The sequence below is a fragment of the Carlito syrichta genome, unplaced genomic scaffold (assembly GCF_000164805.1).
Source record: "Carlito syrichta isolate Samal-C Ts95f unplaced genomic scaffold, Tarsius_syrichta-2.0.1 Scaffold301673, whole genome shotgun sequence".
Classification (NCBI taxonomy): Eukaryota; Metazoa; Chordata; class Mammalia; order Primates; family Tarsiidae; genus Carlito; species Carlito syrichta.
The window spans coordinates 358,768-378,418 of NW_007245769.1; the positions used below are offsets into that span (position 1 = coordinate 358,768).

The following is a 19,651-nucleotide window of genomic DNA, read 5'->3' on the forward strand; positions in this document are numbered from 1 at the left end:
GAGCCCAGCAGGGCGAGGCTGCGGTGGCCAGGAGTGGCCACTGCACTCCAGACTGGGCGACGGAGTGAGACTCCAACTCAAAATAAATAAACAATAAATAGTGTATATATACACTGTTACATTTCCCTAGGGGATGCTAGTGTACATTCCATGTTATGAAACCGTCCTAACCTTTTCTGATATATCATTGACAAATTAAGTATGCTTTCTTTTTTGTGCCCAAAGCAATGTTATACTGGGTGGTATGGCCTGAATGTCTTCCACATTTTATGTTGGAATTTAATTGCCAATGTGATACTATTAAGAGATGGGGCTTTTAGAAGGTTATAAAATCATGAAAGCGAAATTCTCACAAAGGGAATAGAGTTCTTATAAAAGGGTTTAGGTGAGTGGGTTCAATCTCTCTCACTGTTCTGCCATGAGAGGAGACAGTACTCGTGCCTTCTGTTATGTGGGGACACAGCAGCAAAGTACCATGAGGGGTGGGACTGTCACTGGACACCAGGATTGCTGGTACCTTGACTTGGACTTGTTCACCTCTAGAAAATGTGAGGAATGCACTTCTACCTTTATAAATTACTCATTCTCCCAGTATTTTGTTATAGTAGCACAAATGAATAAGATATTGAACATTTATTTTTTTCATTCAACTAACAAACCCTTTAATGCCCCTATCACTCAGCAGCCTCAGAGGCAAATGGGTTGGCCAGTTAATTAGTCTATTCTAGGTTAAGATGATTTGACCTTTCCCCCATTTTCTTTTAGCCTAATCTCCCTGTCCTGAAGATAAACATGTGGAAACTTTAGCCCTCAATGACTGAAATCATCATTTTTACAGGATAAACTATTGATTATACAAATTTGCAGTTGCTACATTAGTGGTCATAGGATTCTGTTTGAATCTTGGTAGGAATATTAGTTTAAGAGTCTGCAGTACTGCTTGTTTTTAACAGTTTTCCCTTTAATGGGTGTATAGCTATGTAGTTTTACTTTGCTCTAAGAGATAACTTTAGTTACATTATTTATATTTTGTCTCTATTTTCCTTTATTTCTTGAACTTTCATAATTATGCAATAATGCAGCTCATGTATCTTACTTAATTTATTTAGTTTTAAATGCCAGTCTGTCCTTTCAGTAATTTAACAATCTAATGGAAAAATTATGAATGTGTTTATATGTTGATAGTCAATCTATGTTTGATGACTTATTAGTGTACTAGTAGAAATAACTTAGCTTCTTAATTTTCACTAGTTTTTTAATATTCTCAAAACTCCTTATACAAATAAAAGATCTTATTACAATGCGTGTTCCCTCTATCAAATCCAAGTATTGTATAACTTAAAAGGTTTTCCTTAATTTCTTGGTTGCTGGGAAGTTCAGAATAGATGCATGCTTTTGTTATTTAGTTGTGGTCATATTGTACATGAGTTTTTATTGTAAGCTAGTTTAAATAATTTTTTCAAACAGTGAAATGTTAATTAGTTAATTAATTTTAATCCTTTTGCTGAAATTCTAAATATTCTCAGCGTCAAACACAGACAAGCTCAATAAATTCATGTCAGTTTTCTTGTATGTAAAACATACAAGAAATGCATTACAACCAACTCAAGAACAATACAAAAAATCAGAAATTCAGAGAAAAGAAAAATTCATGTAAGTTAATTCAGATTTTTTTAATTCAAATATGAAACTTTTCAATTTCTTACTTTTTATTTTATCTGCTGAATTATGTTACCAAATAAAATGTTTTAAAACTTATTTGTATGCCTATATCTCTGTTGAGTTTGCAAGCAAAGTAAATTGGAAAGGAATATATGTCTAAAAGCATAATATATATATGCACGCAGAAGAGCTTTCCTTAGCTATCTATTCTTTAATCTTTGTAGATGAATTTCTACAATGAGGCAGGTAGGACAGGTGGCTGCTGGTCTTTTGAAAATTCTGTCTAATGCCTAACAAATTGAAAGCTTCCAAGAAATATTAAATCAATCCATCAGTATCAGTATCTCATGCTGAAGGGACACCGGTTATTTTCTGGATGAATACACTAGTTGCCCTGGATACTGACCATTATTCTTCCCCAGGAACACATCTCTTTTGAGAGAGTCCAGCTTCAGTAACACTTTAATTTGCACCGCTAACCAAGCTGAACCATCACTGAAATGTATGTGGATTTAAATCAAACGAATTGTGTTAGAAATAAACACCATTAACCCTACCGCAATATCATTCTGATCTTATCAAATAGGAATATCAGTTGCACAGACCTCAGAAAATTACCCTGGATAGCTGAGGCCTTAAAAATAGCTAAGCTTTAATTTTGGTTTTTTTTTAAGCTTTTAAAAATTTTATTCAGGGAACCTGTTTAATAATTTCTCTTTTAGTTTATTCATTCATTTACTCATTGGTTCGTTAAATATTTACTGAATACAGCAATGCACCAAACTTTGCATTGTATACAAAGATAAAAAAAAATTATCTCTTCAGATGCTAGCAATCCCGTAGAACAGGCAATAAAACAATTTATAACTAATTCTATTGATATAATGATTATACAAATGTGTGTGTAGTGAATATAGTTATAACAAATTTAATTTGGTTAATATTTAATTTAATAATTCAAGGGAAGATTAATTAGAATTAGCATTTGTTTTTACCTCTTATCAGGTACCAAGTTATATGATAGATGCTTTAACGCCTCAAAACACATCCTACGAGGCCCAAACTGTTAGTCATATTGTACAGCAGAAACTAAGTCATAGAAAGATTTAGAAATGTCTCCAGTTTAGTAAACAATAGGTCCTATAACCAAGTGTCAAATCCATGTCTACATCTGCAATTTAAGTTTATTAATTTCTACCACATCATACCATTTCCTGAAAAGTAACGGCTTCTATTTACTACTTAAGTCTGTCTCCATGACTAAAAAAGCAAGATGGGGCATCATCTTTTGAGGCATACTAAAGATTAAAACAACATGTATCCAGTGGCTGATCTAGTTAAGTTCCACATAACCAATTGCAAAAATCATAAAAATTAAACTTTGAAGATAATTCTAAGTCTAGCCCCAAATGTCAAATCTAAGATTCAAAAGATTGAATTCATTTTCAAGATCACACTACTCTTTAGAATCATAGTCAGGAACTGAAACAATGTCATCTTATACCAATTTCAGGTTTCTATTCATTCCTCTCTTATTCCATAAGACACATGTATTTGGCCATGCCATACACTCATATAAACTTTACTGTACTTTGTGATCACATCTATACATTATATTTATAGATAATAAAATTTAGACTACACAATCCCAATCTTTTTATTTCCACAATCTTTATTTCTCTTAGGTGTAGGACCAGTGTTTCAATGTCTTTGAGCTCTAATAGATTGTGTCCTAGCATGTGTAATTTAATAAGTCTTATTTCAATTTAAATCCATTGGCAATACAACAACATCTTATTTTACAGACTTACAGAACATAATTAGCTTACACAAGAAGAGATCCCCCCCAAAATGGAATTTATTGATTAAAAATTGTGTATTTATTCTTACATGTTTACACTTCTGTCATCTTCAAAGTACTCTCTGTTTGATGCAATATACCTATCTCAAAATAGTTTTTGAACTCTTCAATTTTGATGCCTTTTAGTGCTTCTGCTGTTTTTGTTTCACCTCTTCCATTTCATCAAAACATTTCCCTTTAAAGGACTTTTTTCCTCCAGTGAAGCAAAAAAAAAAAAATCATTAGGATGAGATCAGGTGAATAGAAAAGGTGGGATGGCCTCTTACGACAATGCTAGCTGGTACACTGATGCCAATGGGTTCCCAGTACACTTACCTACAAGAGGAAGCCTGTACTACAAGTGGCCTACCCTCCAAAAAATAATTCAATTTTTATCTTTTTGGGGAGAGGTCTACCTTTGTATCTTTAAAAGCATTTTATGAAACAATGCTCATAAAGCATTTCTTTTTGTTTTCTATGCTTTTTGCAATATGTCTGATTACAACATCTGCTATGTAAAAGGTACTGAAATCAGTTACTTTTTTTGTTGCCTCATCTGTTAAAATTAAAGTTCTGAGAGGTCTTATGTTAATAAACAGGTACTCTATTTTGTCTATGGCTCATCCAGCTGTATAGACCCAGCAACCCATGTGTTTGAGGCATTCAAACACGTAGATTAAAAAAGATCTCTAGGCCGGGCTCAGTGGCTCAACCCGTAATCCCACGTTTTGGGAGGCCAAGGTGAGTGGATTGACTGAGCCCGCGGGTTTGAGACCCACCTGGGCAAATTAGCGAGACCTCACCTCTACAACAAATTAAAAAAAATTAACCGGGCGTGGTAGCGTGTGCCTGTAGTTCCAGCTACTCGAAAGGCTGAGGCGGAAGGATCGCCGGATCCCAGTAGGTCGAGGCTGTGGTGGCCGGAGCAGCCACTGCACTCCAGTCTGGGTGACAGAGTGAGACTCCAACTCAAAAAAAAAAAAAAAAGATCTCTTGATGTCAGAAGCCCTTTCTTCAAATCTCCCTTTAAGACAATTACCCAAATAGTAGTTCTCAATGGAGATAGTTCCATCCTTTCTATGGGTTTTGGAAAACGGTGGTGGTGTTTTTGTGTGATTGGGTTGAGTTGGGATGGCAGTAATGGCTAGGTAATCTAGTGGTCAGGGACCAAGAATCTGGATGCTCTGCAATACACAGTACATACAATGAATTGTTTGAGATTCTGCCCAAGTTTCAAATGATCTACATGATCTTCATGAAGGTGATTACATATTTATAATTATCTTAACGTATAATTTAGGGAGATTTAATATACACGTTATTTTTCAAGGAATATAACTCCTATGTAAATTGAGAGATGACTTTATTTTATTTTACATAGAATATTTTTATGAACTCATCAGTTTTGGAAATAATTACCTGAGGCAGCACTACACTCAGTATTTGAGTATCCAATGCAACACACCTTATTTAAATCTGCCTTCATAGCTATAACGTTCCTGATGATGCTATACATGCAAAAATATCTGACCACTCTCTCATATTTCCTTCTTTATTTTAGAGCATTTACATATTGAAATATGTACCATTTATTGTAAACTACTTTTTTAAGATGTATCCTTTATTAAATTGAATTTGAAAAAGTTATCTATAAAGCTAAATACAACAAAAATTTCTTTAGAATAACATGGAAATATTATCCAACATTTTAAAAATTGAAAACAAAGAATATTGGCTCCAATAGAAAGTTGGGAACCATAATTGACATTAATCATTAGACACAGAAACACCAGAAATTAATGTACCCTTTTTGAGCCTCATTTTCATAATCTGTGAAATAATACTAGATTGTTCCGGTTAATAGTGGAAAGGTTTTCACTTTGCTGAACTTTTAGTGACTGCTCATGCTTTGATTTTCAAATAAAAAATTAAATGTTTTAAATCTAACTATTTTGAATATTTTAAAATTGAAACTACTCTGCCATCTTTTATTTGGTGATAGATACTGGTTTTGATTTGGTGAATCAATTCTAATGTATGTTCTCAGAAAATTCAGTTTTCTCAGCATCAAAACTTATTCTGAAGGTTTCAGATTTCAGGATTCTGAAATTTCATAGCATCACTAAAACTATGTTATCAAAAAGCTGATGACATCAAAATATATAAATTGGAAAGAAAGAAGATAGATAAGCTCATAGAGATGATACATTGATTTTTTAATTTATTTACACAATAAAATAACTGATTTTTAAAGTAGAAAGGAAATATCTGTTGCCATAAAAAATAGAATATCTCATATTCTTTTTATTTTTTTATATAATTAATGTTATTATTATTATCTTTGTTGTTATTATCTCTCCTATTCTTATCCAAAAGAGTTCATGTCATCAGAGTGTGTTTATTTAGGTGTCAGATTTCCTGCATTCTTCTTCTTCTATAAATAAATCTTTTGACTTAAGATTTCTGATGGGGAATATAATCTGAAAACAACTTTGAACAAAGTTTCTGAAAGAATGCCAGAGGCAAGAAACATGAGCAAGTGCAATCTCTAGGAACATAAATATTTCTTTTGGAAGGGTCTATGTCACTCAGGTAGCAGATACTTTCCAAGAAATGATTAACACTTACAAGGTAACTGCAGAGAGAAAGGCTATAATCACGTCGTCTTAGCCCCTGTCAACATCAGTTATTGTTTCAGAACAGCAGAAATGACAGATACAGAACAGAAATAAAAATGAAATGATGAAATTATTGTCTGTTTTCTTTTTTTTTTGCCATAATAACCAAATTTTCCAATAGCATTCTGTGTTATATCACTAAATAAAGAGTGCGTTTCTTAATAAATATTTAGGTAGGACCCCCATACAATTTAATGTGGTATTAAAATCAGAAAAATCCAAATATTGCATTTTTATCAATACAAGTCTGATTTAAACTTTATAAACATGTATTTTATTGTGACCATACTCTAAGGTAAAATAGAATAATAAAACCTAACTCTAAATTTGATAAAAGAAATTAAACATGCGAATATGCTTGTTAAACCTCAGATAAGTAAAATAGAAAAAAATATTTTTTCTTTATTTTATTTTGAAGATGTGGAGTACAAGTCAGGATAGTAACACAAGCGGTCTATGTACAGGTAAAGTTTGGGTCTCCCACTGATCCTCACTTCCCCTGGTTTAAGATCAGGTACCCTTATTGATGTTATGTGCACCCCACCGCCTGGCAGTGTTCCTCTACTACCTATCCCTCTTTTGTAGTATTGTGATTAATGTTCAGGATCCATCTATGAGTAAGAACATGTGATATTCAGTTATTTGTGTCTGTGATTGATCACTGAGTATGATAGACTCTAAATCCATCCAAGTTGCTGTGAAGTCCATAATTTTGTCCAGAAAAAGAAAAAGTATTTTTAAAAATATATTTTTTGTTCTGGTGTATTTTTTGCTGTCTGAAAACATCTGTTTCCCTGATCTACTGTTTAGCAGTGGTTTGTATAATATTACTATGATAAATCAAGTGATTTGTATATAGTGTGTCAGCATTTTTCAAATCTCTACAAATGTTTAAGCCCACAACACACCATGTTAAAAAAGAGACTTTCTGATCAAATAAAGCTACATACTGTGTTCTATTCTGATGATTCATTAATGCTCATGAGCATATCAAAGACTTTAAGATGGAATACAATGACTAAGCCTATCAGACTTTATGACATAGTTATGAAAGTGTATTTGTCTATGGTTTAATTTGTATGGCTATTCAAAAGAAGATGCGCTCTTCCAACACACCTTGGGAGAATCATGGCATCATACTGAGTTTGTGGGTACACAAGACCCAAATTTACAAAAACCTCTCCACACTTTAAAATGAACTTAAAAATAGGTTGCTTTTTTTCATTAAAGAAACACCCTCTCACATATTCCAGATTGTAATGTCTAACTTCTTTCTAATCTATTCACTTCCCTTGGGATTTTGAATCTCCCACTATTGCCTTCTACTATCACCTGATTCATCCACAGTTAGAAAATACACAATTATGCAAATAAATGTTTCTTTCTGAAATTATCCCTCTGGCCACTCCTTTGTATTGCACTACTTCAGCATTTTTTGACATTATATGGTAAACAGTGTTTTGCATTTTTCTTATGTTTCAGGGTCAGAATTTTAAGTCTTTTATAGATTCTTAAAATCTTTAAAATTATACTTTCTTTTCCTAAATATAATTTTTTCTAACCCTACAGTTTTACCCTGTCATGCATTTGTGCAGTGCCTTCTACAGGGAGCTCCAAAATATAAAACCTAAATTGTCTGTTGATTTACAGATCTACTTTTAAAATAAAACATGAATTGAACAGACACATATCAATTACATTAGTATGGTTGCCCAAGGGCAACAAGTTAGAAGTAGTCTTTTGTTATAGGACTTTGACAATTGATGATGCTTTCCTTTCATGTAGCAAGTGAAAGTCATCCGGTTTCTGTGACTATTGGCAAGCGAGTGTAGTCTTCTCTTTTCAAGGTTATGTAACAATTACAGTGGGGTTCCAAGGCACATTTAGGCACTAGCACACTAATTGTTGGGCATTGTTCATAAAGGTCCCATTTATTAAAAAAACAAAACAACAACAACAAAAAAAAAAACCCCAAACCCTGTGCATGAATTTGTGGTCTTTCAGAAAAAGGAAAGTTTGAGGACTAAAATATAAGAACTATAACCGAAATGCCAATGACTGATCTTGGCATTGAGAGCCATCTTTGAATGAGCATGTATTTTATCTTTTTATCTTCTCAACTATATATGAAGTTAGAAACTTTTCTTTTTACCTCTTTGAATTCACAATGACATCTACTAATCTTAACAAAATTTGACAATATCACATTTGTGTTAATTTTCATTGTCACTTGTTTTAATTAATTATAAACAATTTTATGATATATAATTATGAACTAATTATGAAGTATCTGAACTTTATGAGACATGGTAGTGTTCTTCCATCTAGTTAATAGCAAATGTAAGGCTTAAATTCAACATTCCATTAAAAGTCTAATTTTTAAAGAATTAAATGAACTTCAACTTCTATTCTAGTATTTATTTTGTAAACTTATCTTTAATAAAGAAAGAGTACATGCAGTACATGTGAGTATACTGCAGTATAGATAGAGTAATAAGTATTGATTATTAATAAATATTAATTAATATTTAAAATTAATTAAAAATAAATGTCTAGTCTGAAAGCAAACATTTAGTTTTTTTCTCTCCTAATTTCACCATTTGACACACACCTAAACAATGGATACATCTAGATATGTAGGTGAAAGGAGTACAGAAACCAAAGAGAAAATCCTTACATAACAGAGGCCATGGGAGCAATGCTGTGATATCTGTCTAAACCTTCAGAATATCTATTAAACAGTTTTAGACACAAAACTGAGACAATTGTCCTTGCAGTGGTGTCAGGGAAAAATGCTGATCTTCGTCTTTTGAAAGAGTTTTGATGACCGCAGCTTCAAATGATTGGCTTGTCTTGACATAACAGAGAAGAATATGCAAAGAGCATTTTCGAGAAGAATATGCAGAAGCTCTCTGCCTTTATTAGAGTACAATTTTTAAAAAGTGTAATGTGTTACTCAGAGCTGGATGCTCTTCGTTTTCTTCTCTGTTGGTTGCACTTAGGTTATTAAAATGTACATCAAAATAACATGATGTGTGCTGACAAGTTAAGCATTCTACTTTGTAAATGAAAAAAATCTACTTTGTTTATTAAGTAAATCAGCAGAACTTCAAAATTTCCTAGGCCTAGTCTCATAGTAATGAATTAAAACATTGACAATGCAAAGTATATATATATGTAACAAACTAAAGACATGAGAAAGAAAAAGAGAACAAATTTATTGTTAGTTGCAGGTTAAGCAGAAATGGCCATGTTTTGTACTCTTAGTTGAGTCCATTTTTCTAAATTAAAATTATTTCAAATGTAGCATGGTGGCTCTGAAGTCAGACCACGAGGAGCAGAATCTTATTTCCGCCACATATGTAGCTAGATGTTCCTGTGCAACTACTAAACCTCTTTTGCTGCATTTACTTCAATCGGTTTTTTTTTTATTTTTTTTATTTTTTTTGAGTTGGAGTCTCACTCTGTTGCCCAGACTGGAGTGCAGTGGCCACTCCCGGCCATTGCAGCCTCGACCCGCTGGACTCTGGTGATCCTTCCGCCTCAGCCTTCCAAGTAGCCGGAATTACAGGCACGCACTACCATGCCCAGCTGATTTTTTTATTTTTTTATTGTAGAGATGAGGTCTTGCCAAGTTGCCCAGGCGGGTCTCAAACCTGCAGGCTCAGGCAATCCGCTCACCTCAGCCTCCCAAAGCATTGGGATTACAGGCTGAGCCACGGAGCCCGGCTTAAAATAGATATCATCATAGTAATGCCTTCCACATAGAGGGCTATAACAAATGAAATATAAAATGCTTAGCATGGTACCTAGAGTACAATTAGTACTCAGTGACTGTTAGCTAGCATAGTGATTAGTAAGTTGATATAACACTCAGAAATCTTTTAAAAAATCTTTGCAAAGACTTGAAAACAGTCAATAAATAATCCCTAAATTAACTTTTGCAAAAACATGAGTTTTTAAAATGTATTGCTCATTTTAATAACAAAAATATTAACTTTCTCTTAAATTAATTAGAACCCATATGAAGATAAAGATGAAAAAGATCTAGATGCATGTACAAATGTAATAAACTTTGAATGTTTTCAATTTGGGGGCCCAATCAGAAATTATCCTAGTTTAGATTGGGATGGGAAATGGTAAATTGGAAGCGGAGTTAGGCATATGTTTTAAAATGTCAGAACAAATCCTTTAAATTATATTAGTGATATCTTATTATTGGGCCATCAAGAGTAGCTAAATCACCATACATAAGAACAGAAGGGGTGGAGGGGACGAAATACAAATAAATACAAAAAGAAATAGAGAAGAATAAGGGGTTATAATGAGACGTTAGAAAAGCATTTCTTTTTTTTTGAGGGTCAGGATATAATAGAAGATAACAGCACATCCGGGACAGTGATTTACTTGACTGTCTTTTCAAAAGTGTTACCCACTAGGTTCATTTAGAATTTCTGTGTTGTATTATGAGTCATATGCTTTTGCAGTGTAGACACATAAATAAGCCTAAAAGTTAGGTAGAGAATTTGCACATCAGAAAACTAAAATTAATGAAGACTAAATAATTTGCCTAAGGTTATATGGCCCTTAACTGGAAGAGACAGATGAAAAATGTACGCATATGATTCTCTGATCGAGGTTATTACCTTTAGCACAAACTGAAACTCATCAGATCTGATTCCATTATTTCAATACATCTTAAGTACTCAACAGTCCTACATCAGTGCTACTCAAAATAGCCACTCCACAGTGAATCTCGGTAGGCTGTATCAGCATATAAATCAATGCAGTGCTTCCTTACTCAAGAAATTCACATGCACACACACACATGTATATCTTCAGTTGAATTAAACACTGTGCTTAATGGTACAGATTTAGTGTTAGCAAACTAAGGCCTGCTGGTTGGTAGCCTGTTTCCATAAATAAAGTTTTATTGGAATACTGTCATGCCTATTCATTTACATATTCTGTGCTTCTGCTTTTGCACCATAAGGCACTGTAGTTGTGACAGAGACCATATGGTCCAGGAAGCTTCAAATATTTACTATTTGGCCCTTCAAGAAAAAAAAAATTGCCTCACATTCCAAACCTTCCTAAATGCAGTGGAAGAGTGAGAAGCCTGAGAATCATTTTGTCCTTCATGCCTGTACTGGGATGGGGGCCAGGGGTGAGGAATTTTCCAACGTTGTAACCATCACCTTGATTGTACTCTCTCCCAGTCACCAAGAACAATAAGAAAAAGGGAGGGTCCTAGAATATTATCATTTTTCAGGCTATAAATACCTCTTGTGTTCTCCAGGGGCAGCATAACAACTTTTCCACTAACATTTCATTTGGAACTCAAAGAAAAGAGACAGTCTAGTGATTAGAATGAGCCTCACTGTGAAAAGAATTCCATTCTCCTCTCTTCAGAACCTCCTAGGTTGCTTTGAGGACCCAAATACAAAGAATCATTTCACTCTTTTCTAATTTTCTTTTATCCTATGGCAGCTAACGAATTTCATTCCACATTTTGAAATACTATAAATAACAATGAAGTATATGCAAATCACTCTAACAATTCTAGTTTAATTAATAACTAGGAGAACATTAGTTATTGTTGCTCCAGAAAAAGTTTTTAGGGGTTGAGCTGTCTCTATGGTAGCAAATGCACTTGAAGAAACTTTTCAAAATATTATCCAATTTTCTTTTGTACCGAATAGATTAGTTATTCAGTTGACTTGGTTCAAACAATTAGCTATTTTGTGATTCCTTGATATGCATATTTTTAAAAAGTATAATGCATATATTTTTTTCAAATATTTCATTTATAAACTTATAGTTAGGAAGTTCTTGGATTACTTACATGTCTCTGGGAGCCATCGTATTCACATCTTTCAATTTTTCCTAGACTGCCATCTGAGAAATACAGCTTCTCTGCACGGTGGTCAATGGTGAGTCCATTTGGAGTTAGTATGTCTGTACTGACCACTACTTGAGCATTTTTCCCAGTCAGAGTAGATCTCATGATACTCGGATATTGTTCATTCCAGTTGGTCCAAAACATTAAACTAATTAAAATGAAAAATATAGTTATAAATTTAAATTTTCACCAATATTAAAATATTAGTAGAAACATGGCAACGCCAAGCTATTTAAAAATAAACAGATTATTTGCCTCCTACTCAACAACTCTTAAAGTCTAGGTAATAAAAACAGATTTCCATATTATATAAGCATTTATATTTTTCTAACCTTATCAAATGAAACCTAGAACCTACTTCTGAAAAAACAATTATCCTGTGTGTGCATTCAAATGATAATTTAATTAAATTGAGTTAGTTTGATGAGTAATCAATTTATTTTAATCAGGAATAATACAGTGATCTTAAGTTTTTTATGAACTACAAATATTTCCTAAGATATTAATGTCACATTTCAGCTGATCCAATATGATCATTTTGGACATTCTTATCCTAAGTATAGTTGTCTTCTTCAATTAGTAAAAATAAAAATCTCCCTCCCTTTCCAATTTTCCTTTTCAAAATTTTTCATTCTCTTTGTATGCTTTAGAGAAATATAATTACTAAACTCCTATGGTCTTCTAATTTTTTTCTCTCTCTTTGCGTGATTTTTCTGAAAATCTTAAGCATAACATTTGTTCATTATAGATTCTCATGTATGATCATTTAAAGGCAATGCATGATTATCACTGACAAAATTATTCAATATGTGACTTTTTAGTATTTTGCAAAAACCTACTACTGGGCAATATTCAAATTTATAACAAAAAAAAATCTTTCTACTTGATAATTTATAAAAATAACATGTGCCCATTGAGGAAAGTTGGGCTTTGCTCTGATCTTTGTTAGAATATTTCATAACAATAACTCCTATCTTCTCAATGGGATACAAAAATGTTGTTTCAAAACAGAATGCTGTACTGAGTCAGTGTCAGAAATATTCTGTCCTAGAAATCAGTAAATTTGCAATTACAGAAAGCATTCTATCTTTTCAAATTGCCAATTTTATCCATAAACTGTGACTTTTAAAATGAAAATTTTAGTTAATGAAAACATTTTAAGTTATGCATATAATATGAGGTATTAAACTCACAATTTATCTGCAACAGTTTTCTAGATTGTTGGCTTATAATAAAGAAATTTTAGAAGAATTGGTGTTGTTCTCATTTCATCTCCTCATTTCACAGGGGAGAAAGCAGAGAAAGTTCCAGGGAGTTTGAGTAATTAAACTCTGTACCAATAACTAGTAACTGAACCATGTTTTGAGCTCAAATAATTTAATTTAATTTAGAAATCAGAATTTTTAAAAATTTCTGTTAATTAACATATACAATAGTGATTTGAAGGTGTCATTGATATATATGGATAAAATGCTTTTTCATACTATAAACTTTAATTACAAATAATTTTCAATTTAAAATATTTTTGATGTGTTTAATTTTAAAGTTCATATGCAAAATGAAAATATAAGTTATAGCCTATGTAATAAATAATTACAAGATAAAGCACTTATAAATTAAAACGAATCATACATAATATCATGAGTGACCTCCTTATGTTTATTTCAAAATTGATCTATAAATTACTTTGGCCAACTCTTTTATCTTACTCAGGGATATTTATTACCGCCCTGAAATTCTTTTGGTAACACATCAAGATAAATGTAGTTGAGCCAACAACAAGCCATATAGCGTCAGGGCAGTTGTGTGAGAAGAGGTAGCTCGACCAGGGCATCAGAGCTAGTCTGTGTCCATGTGAGTTAACAGTTCCCCAGCTTAATGAGGAGTCATTACATTTCTCAACCTTAGGAGTTTTCATGTGTAAGATGAAAGTGCTCAATTAAGTGAATTAAGTCTGACCTCACTTCTAGTTCTATAAAAGTGTCCAGATTTATAACACTTTTCGCACTGAGTAATTTATGTAGTCCTTTCTTCTGACAAGTGGTCAGAGTCAGTGATTATCTGGCATTGCTTTTTATTCTTCAGTTCTTCACCACGCCTAAAAGAGATCTATTTCTGCTCAGTGAAGGCCAGATTAGTTTGATTTTTGTTTATATGTTTCATTTGAGATAAAAAAGGATTTTCTAATAGTTAATAAACAATCTTACTATGATTTCTAGAGTGAAACTCTTGATAGATTTTTTTTAGCCTAACCTATTCTTTGCTCTTTGATTTTCCATATAAATGACTTCTTTAGGGTTTCCCCTCAAAACACAACTTTTTTCTCCTTTTTGTATTCACTCAGTACTACACTCTGATCATTTCCTCTTGCCATGAATTCTTTATAAGAATTATTTTACACGTTTGCACAATAAGTTATTAAACAACTGTAGGCTACTTAAACTATTTTCAAATACTGTTGAAATGATAGTAGCACACAGTTTTTTTATTGTTGCTGTTTGTTTTCTTTTATATTTTTTAACAAAGAGATAGATATAATTTTATTTTTGTGTGTGGTGTTTACATTCAAAATCATTTACTCTGGTTTAAAAAAACACTAAATTATTGTTAGCGATACTGATCTAATGTGCTATGAAACACTATTGCTTTTTTCTTCATCTAGCTGTAACTTTTATCCATTACCAGTCTTTCCTTGCCCTTTCTTTCTCCTTATACTATTCAATTTCTTTCTTTTTTAAAACTTTATTTTAAAATTGTGGGGTACAGTTAAGGGTTAGGTATACAAATATTCATTGTGAAGATACCCTTGTTGATGAGGTGTGATCCCAACTCTTTCCCAGGCAGATATCAACTACTGTTAATCCCAACTCCCTGCCTTCCTCCCATAGTTTCCGACCACTGTCAATCCTTTTTTTATAGTATTACGGCAGTTGTTCAAGGTCCACTTATGAGTGAGAACATGTAATACTCAGATCTTTGTTTCTGTGAAAGATCACTCAGTATTATAAACTCTAATTCCATCCAGGTTGCTGTGAAATTCATGATTTTGTTCTTCTTTATGGCTACGTAATATTCCATAGTGTATACGTACTACATTTTTTATCCAGTCCTCTTTTGATGGGCAGTGTGGTTGGTTCCATGATCTTGCTATTGTGAACAATGCTGTGATAAACATACGTGTGCAGGTATCTTTTTCATAGAGTGATCTGAGTTCTTCCAGGTATATTCTCAGTAGGGGGATTGTGGGGTCATATGGAAATAATTTCCTTTATTGTTATTGGTCTATTTAGGGTCTCGATTTCTTCTTGTTTCAACCTAGGGAGGTAGTATGATGTCAGAAAGTCCTCCATTTCCTTTAGGTTTTCAAGTTTGTTTCCATATAAGTGTACACAGTAGTCTCTGATGATCTTTTGTATTTCTTCAGGGTCAGTTGTGACTTCATCTTTTGTGTTTCTGATTGTGTTTATTTGGGCTTTTTCTCTTTTTCTTGGTCAGACTAGCTAGGGGACTATCAATGTTGTTCATCTTTCAAATAACCAGTTTTTTGTTTCATTGATTTCTTTTTGTATTATCTTTCTGCTTGTATGTCCAAAATTTGGGCTTTTATTTTGGTGATTTGGATTCTTCTGCTGAAGTTAGGATTTTGATGGTCTTGGGTTTCCAGCTTCCCTAGGTGACTTGTTAGGCTGTTAATTTGTGATCCTTCCATTTTCTTCATGTGCATTTGCAGAGATATGAATTTTCCTCTTACTACTTTTTCATGGTATCCCAGAGATTTTCATAAAATGTTTCTTCAATTTTATTTGTTTCCAGGTATCTTTTAATCTCTATTGTGATTTTCATGTTTACCCAGGAGTTGCTTAGCATCATGCTGTTTAGTGTCCGTATTTTTGTGGGTTTTGGTAGAACCTTGTTGGTGCTGATATTTATTTTTATTCCACTATGATCTGAGAAGGTGCGTGGCAAAATTTCAGTTTTTGAAATTTGTTTATGCTTGATTTATGGCCACGGATGTGGTTGATCTTAGAGTACATTCCATGTGGTGATGAGTAGAATGTTTATTCTGTGGTTGTTGGGTGTAGTGTTCTGTAGGTATCAACTAAGTCCATTTGGCCAAGAGTCAGATTGAGGTTCTGGATCTCCTTGCTGATTTTTTGTCCTGATGATCTGTCTAGGGTTGTGAGTGGGGTATTAAAAGTCCCCAGCTATGATAGTGTTAGAGTCAATATCTTTTTTGAATTTACCTAGAAGTCTCTTTATGAAAGTTGACGCTTCCATGTTGGATGTATATGTGTTTAGGATGGATATTTCTTGTTGATGGATTGAACCTTTTATCATTATGTAGTGGCCTTCTGTATCTTTTTAAAAATTTTGATAACTTAAAGAGTATCTTGTCTGAGATTAAGATCATAACTCCTCCTTTCTTTTGTGTTCCTTTTGCCTGAATTTTTCTTCCCATCCTCTTCCTTTGAGTCTGTGAGTGTCCTTTCTAGTTAGACGAGTCTCTTGGAGGAAATATATTGTTGCCTGGTGATATTTTATCCATTTTACCATTCTATGTCTTTTCAGTGGTGCATTTAGTTCATTCACATTCAGGCTAATTATTGAAATATGAGAGTTGATCCCTATCATGAGTTTCTTATAGAGTTGTTGTTCCTATTTGTTTGTTGCCTTTTTTTTGGTTTTGGGGTTGATTCATGTGTGTTTTCAATCTTTTTCCTATATTCCTGTGAAGAATGTCATTCTTTTCCTTTTCTTCTGTGTTTAATACTTTCTTAAGTGTTTCTTGTAGGAGTGGTCTGGAGGCAGGGTAAGTCCTTAGGGATTGGATATCTGGGAAATACTTTTAATTCTCCCTCACTGATGATGCTTAGATTAGCTAGGTATGTTATTCTTTGTTGAAATTGTTTAATTTTGAGAACTTTAAAGATGGGACTCTAAGCTCTCCTAGGCTGAAGTGTTTCTATAGATAAATCTGTGGCTATTCTAATTGGTCTTACATAGTAGGTAGTCTGACCTCTTCTCTTGCTGCTTTAGGATTTTTTCTTTTATACCTGTTTTGTTTAGGTGAATTATTATGTGTCTGGGAGTTGGTCTTCTCATTTGTTATCTTGCAGGGGTTGTCTGAATCTCTTGTGTTTGAATTTTCACATCACTGATGAGATGTGGGAAGTTTTCTTGAATAATTTTATGGAATATTTGTTCCATGGTGGTCTCTGTCTCTCTTTCTGCCTCAAGAAGTCCAATTACTCTTAGGTTCGGTCTCTTGAAGTAATCACTCATCTCTTGAAGGTTTTGTTCTGTCTTTTTAAACTTCTTTTCTGTTTTTGACAGGTTGGGTTAGGTCTATATTTTGGTCCTCAAGTTCTGAGATTCTTCTTGGCTGCTTGGCTAATTATGCTTTCCATGCTTATCAGTTTGTTATTTATTTCATTCATGGTATTTTTACTGCTGTTATCTCAGTTATCAACTCCTTCCTAGTTTCTTCTTGTCTCTCCTCAATTCTTTTTAATCTCTCTATTAATGTCTTGATATCTGGGTTTATAGTTTGAGACCAGTCATTCTGGGGGCTCTTCATTGTTTGCGTTTTGAAGTCTATTTTCTAAATGTCTGACCTCCTGGGCTCTGTGAGAGACCCATATTCTTCTTGGTTTTTCTTCATTTGTGTAGATTTTCCTCCCCCATCCCCCCTTCTTTAATTCTGTTTTTCAGGGATGGGTGGTTGCTTTTACTTCTTTTTGTTCAATCTCCTGTTCTTCCTTATGTGGATCCTCTGTCTTTGTTCACCTCTGAAGTTGGACTGTAGGTTGGGGGCTGTACTTTTTGCAGTTTTAAGTTTTAATTAGGGAGAGAGCTGTGATTCAGAATCTATCTGCAGATCCCAGTATCCACTGACAGGTGTATGGGAATCCTGGGACCCACTCCTCACTGCCTTACAATCTGTCCATGCAGTGGGGGTTTAGGTTTGCTCCCTGGAACAAAGTGAGGTAAGAAAAAAGAAAACACTGGAAGAAGGAATGGGAGGGTCAAGAGAAATTTGGAGAGAGAGAAGAGTAAGAGGGAAAACAGACAAACATACCAACTAGCAAATGAAGAGACACAAAGACAGAAAAGAATAAACAAACAAACAAAAATTCCCTAAAGTATACAGGAAACCATATAAGCACACAATCCAACAGAATTCTCCCTTTTAATGTATTCTTCCCCTACACATACAGGGAGTCTAAAGAATAGAAAGAAGAAAGAAGAAAAAAAATCTGTAAAATAACAAAAGCAAAGCAAGTTTGAAAACATTGCCAAAACCAGAATGAAAGAGAAAAAACCCTAAATCAAATGCAAACAAAAGTGAGCAAAACAAATAGTCAAAAAATTAAAATAAGAAATCAGACTGGCTCTGAGGTCTTTCTTGTATGTCCAAAGTCACTTCAGCTCTGACCTCTAGCCCCTCCCTGTGCTCTCCTCACAGGCAGATAGGATTACTCATAGCTTGGGTCATTTACCACAGGTCTACTTTGGGAGGAGGATGAATCAGATCTGTGTTGCCTTGGCTTACTGTCTCTCAGGTCTGCCACCCAGACCTGTGTTGTCTGTGGCTGATTCAACATAGGGGCAGGGATTCTGTCTCTCCTAGTTCAATAAGATTACCTTAGGCAACAAGTTGGAGACTGAGGAGCTGGGTGGAGCAATGCAGATCTCTGCCTGGAAAATGGCTGCAGTGGGCAGTTCCTCATCAGGCATGGGCTCCTCTCTGGCTCTCCCTGATCCTCTTTCTCCACTGATCAGATCTGGGGTTCTGGCTGATCTGCTATGACAGGTGGTGGTGTGGGCCCGGTGCCAGGCACTGGGAATCAGTGAGATAGCCAGGCGCTGCAGGTCAATGTGATGCAGGTATCTTGGGGTGGGGGAAGGAGCTGGGAATTCCACGGAGCCATGATCTAAGGGCTGCAGTGGTGGTGCAGTGCCAGGGACCAACTGCAACAGTCATCCCTTGTGGAGGCAGCAGTTGCTGGTGGCAGTGAACTGCATGGGATCGGCTGTAGCAGCCACCCTTTGCCGAGGTGGTGTGGCACGTGGAATCACCTGCGGTAGCCACCCTTTGTGGAGATTTTCACAGATCAACTTGCCCTGTGGCTATCTTGCCCCCCACCCCTTCTTTTATATTTTAATTAAACAGATTCCTCAGTTGTTGAAATTACTGGATGAAAATTTTTTTAAATGTTTTAGGCTTCAATATGTGTGAATAATTGCTTTAAAATTTATTATTCCAATCTACTATGCATTAATGTCTTCTTCATAGGCCCTTTTCAGCATAGTATTTGTCTCTTTCTATTTTCCCTTTTATTATTTAAATTTACTCTTACTAAATCACTCATAAAGATGACATCTGACATTTAAATAGCCCAGATATCAATTACTTACATTTACAATGCTTTTATTTTTAAAGCTTTATAAATTGAGAAAACTTCAAAGATAACCTTTATTTTTATTTTATTTATTATTTATTTATTTATTTATTTATTTATTTTTGAGTTGGAGTCTCACTCTGTCGCCCAGACTGGAGTGTAGTGG

The 19,651-nt window shown here is 34.0% G+C and overlaps 1 protein-coding gene across 1 annotated transcript in view; it reads right to left on the minus strand.

Annotated features, from left to right (window-relative positions):
* Positions 1 to 19,651, minus strand: part of LRP1B (LDL receptor related protein 1B) — a 1,912,798-nt gene that overhangs the window by 337,231 nt on the left and 1,555,916 nt on the right. The window contains exon 43 of the mRNA XM_008055101.2: positions 12,026 to 12,230. Within this exon, the coding sequence (XP_008053292.1) occupies positions 12,026 to 12,230 (205 nt within the window). The remainder of the gene's footprint in view (positions 1 to 12,025; positions 12,231 to 19,651) is intronic.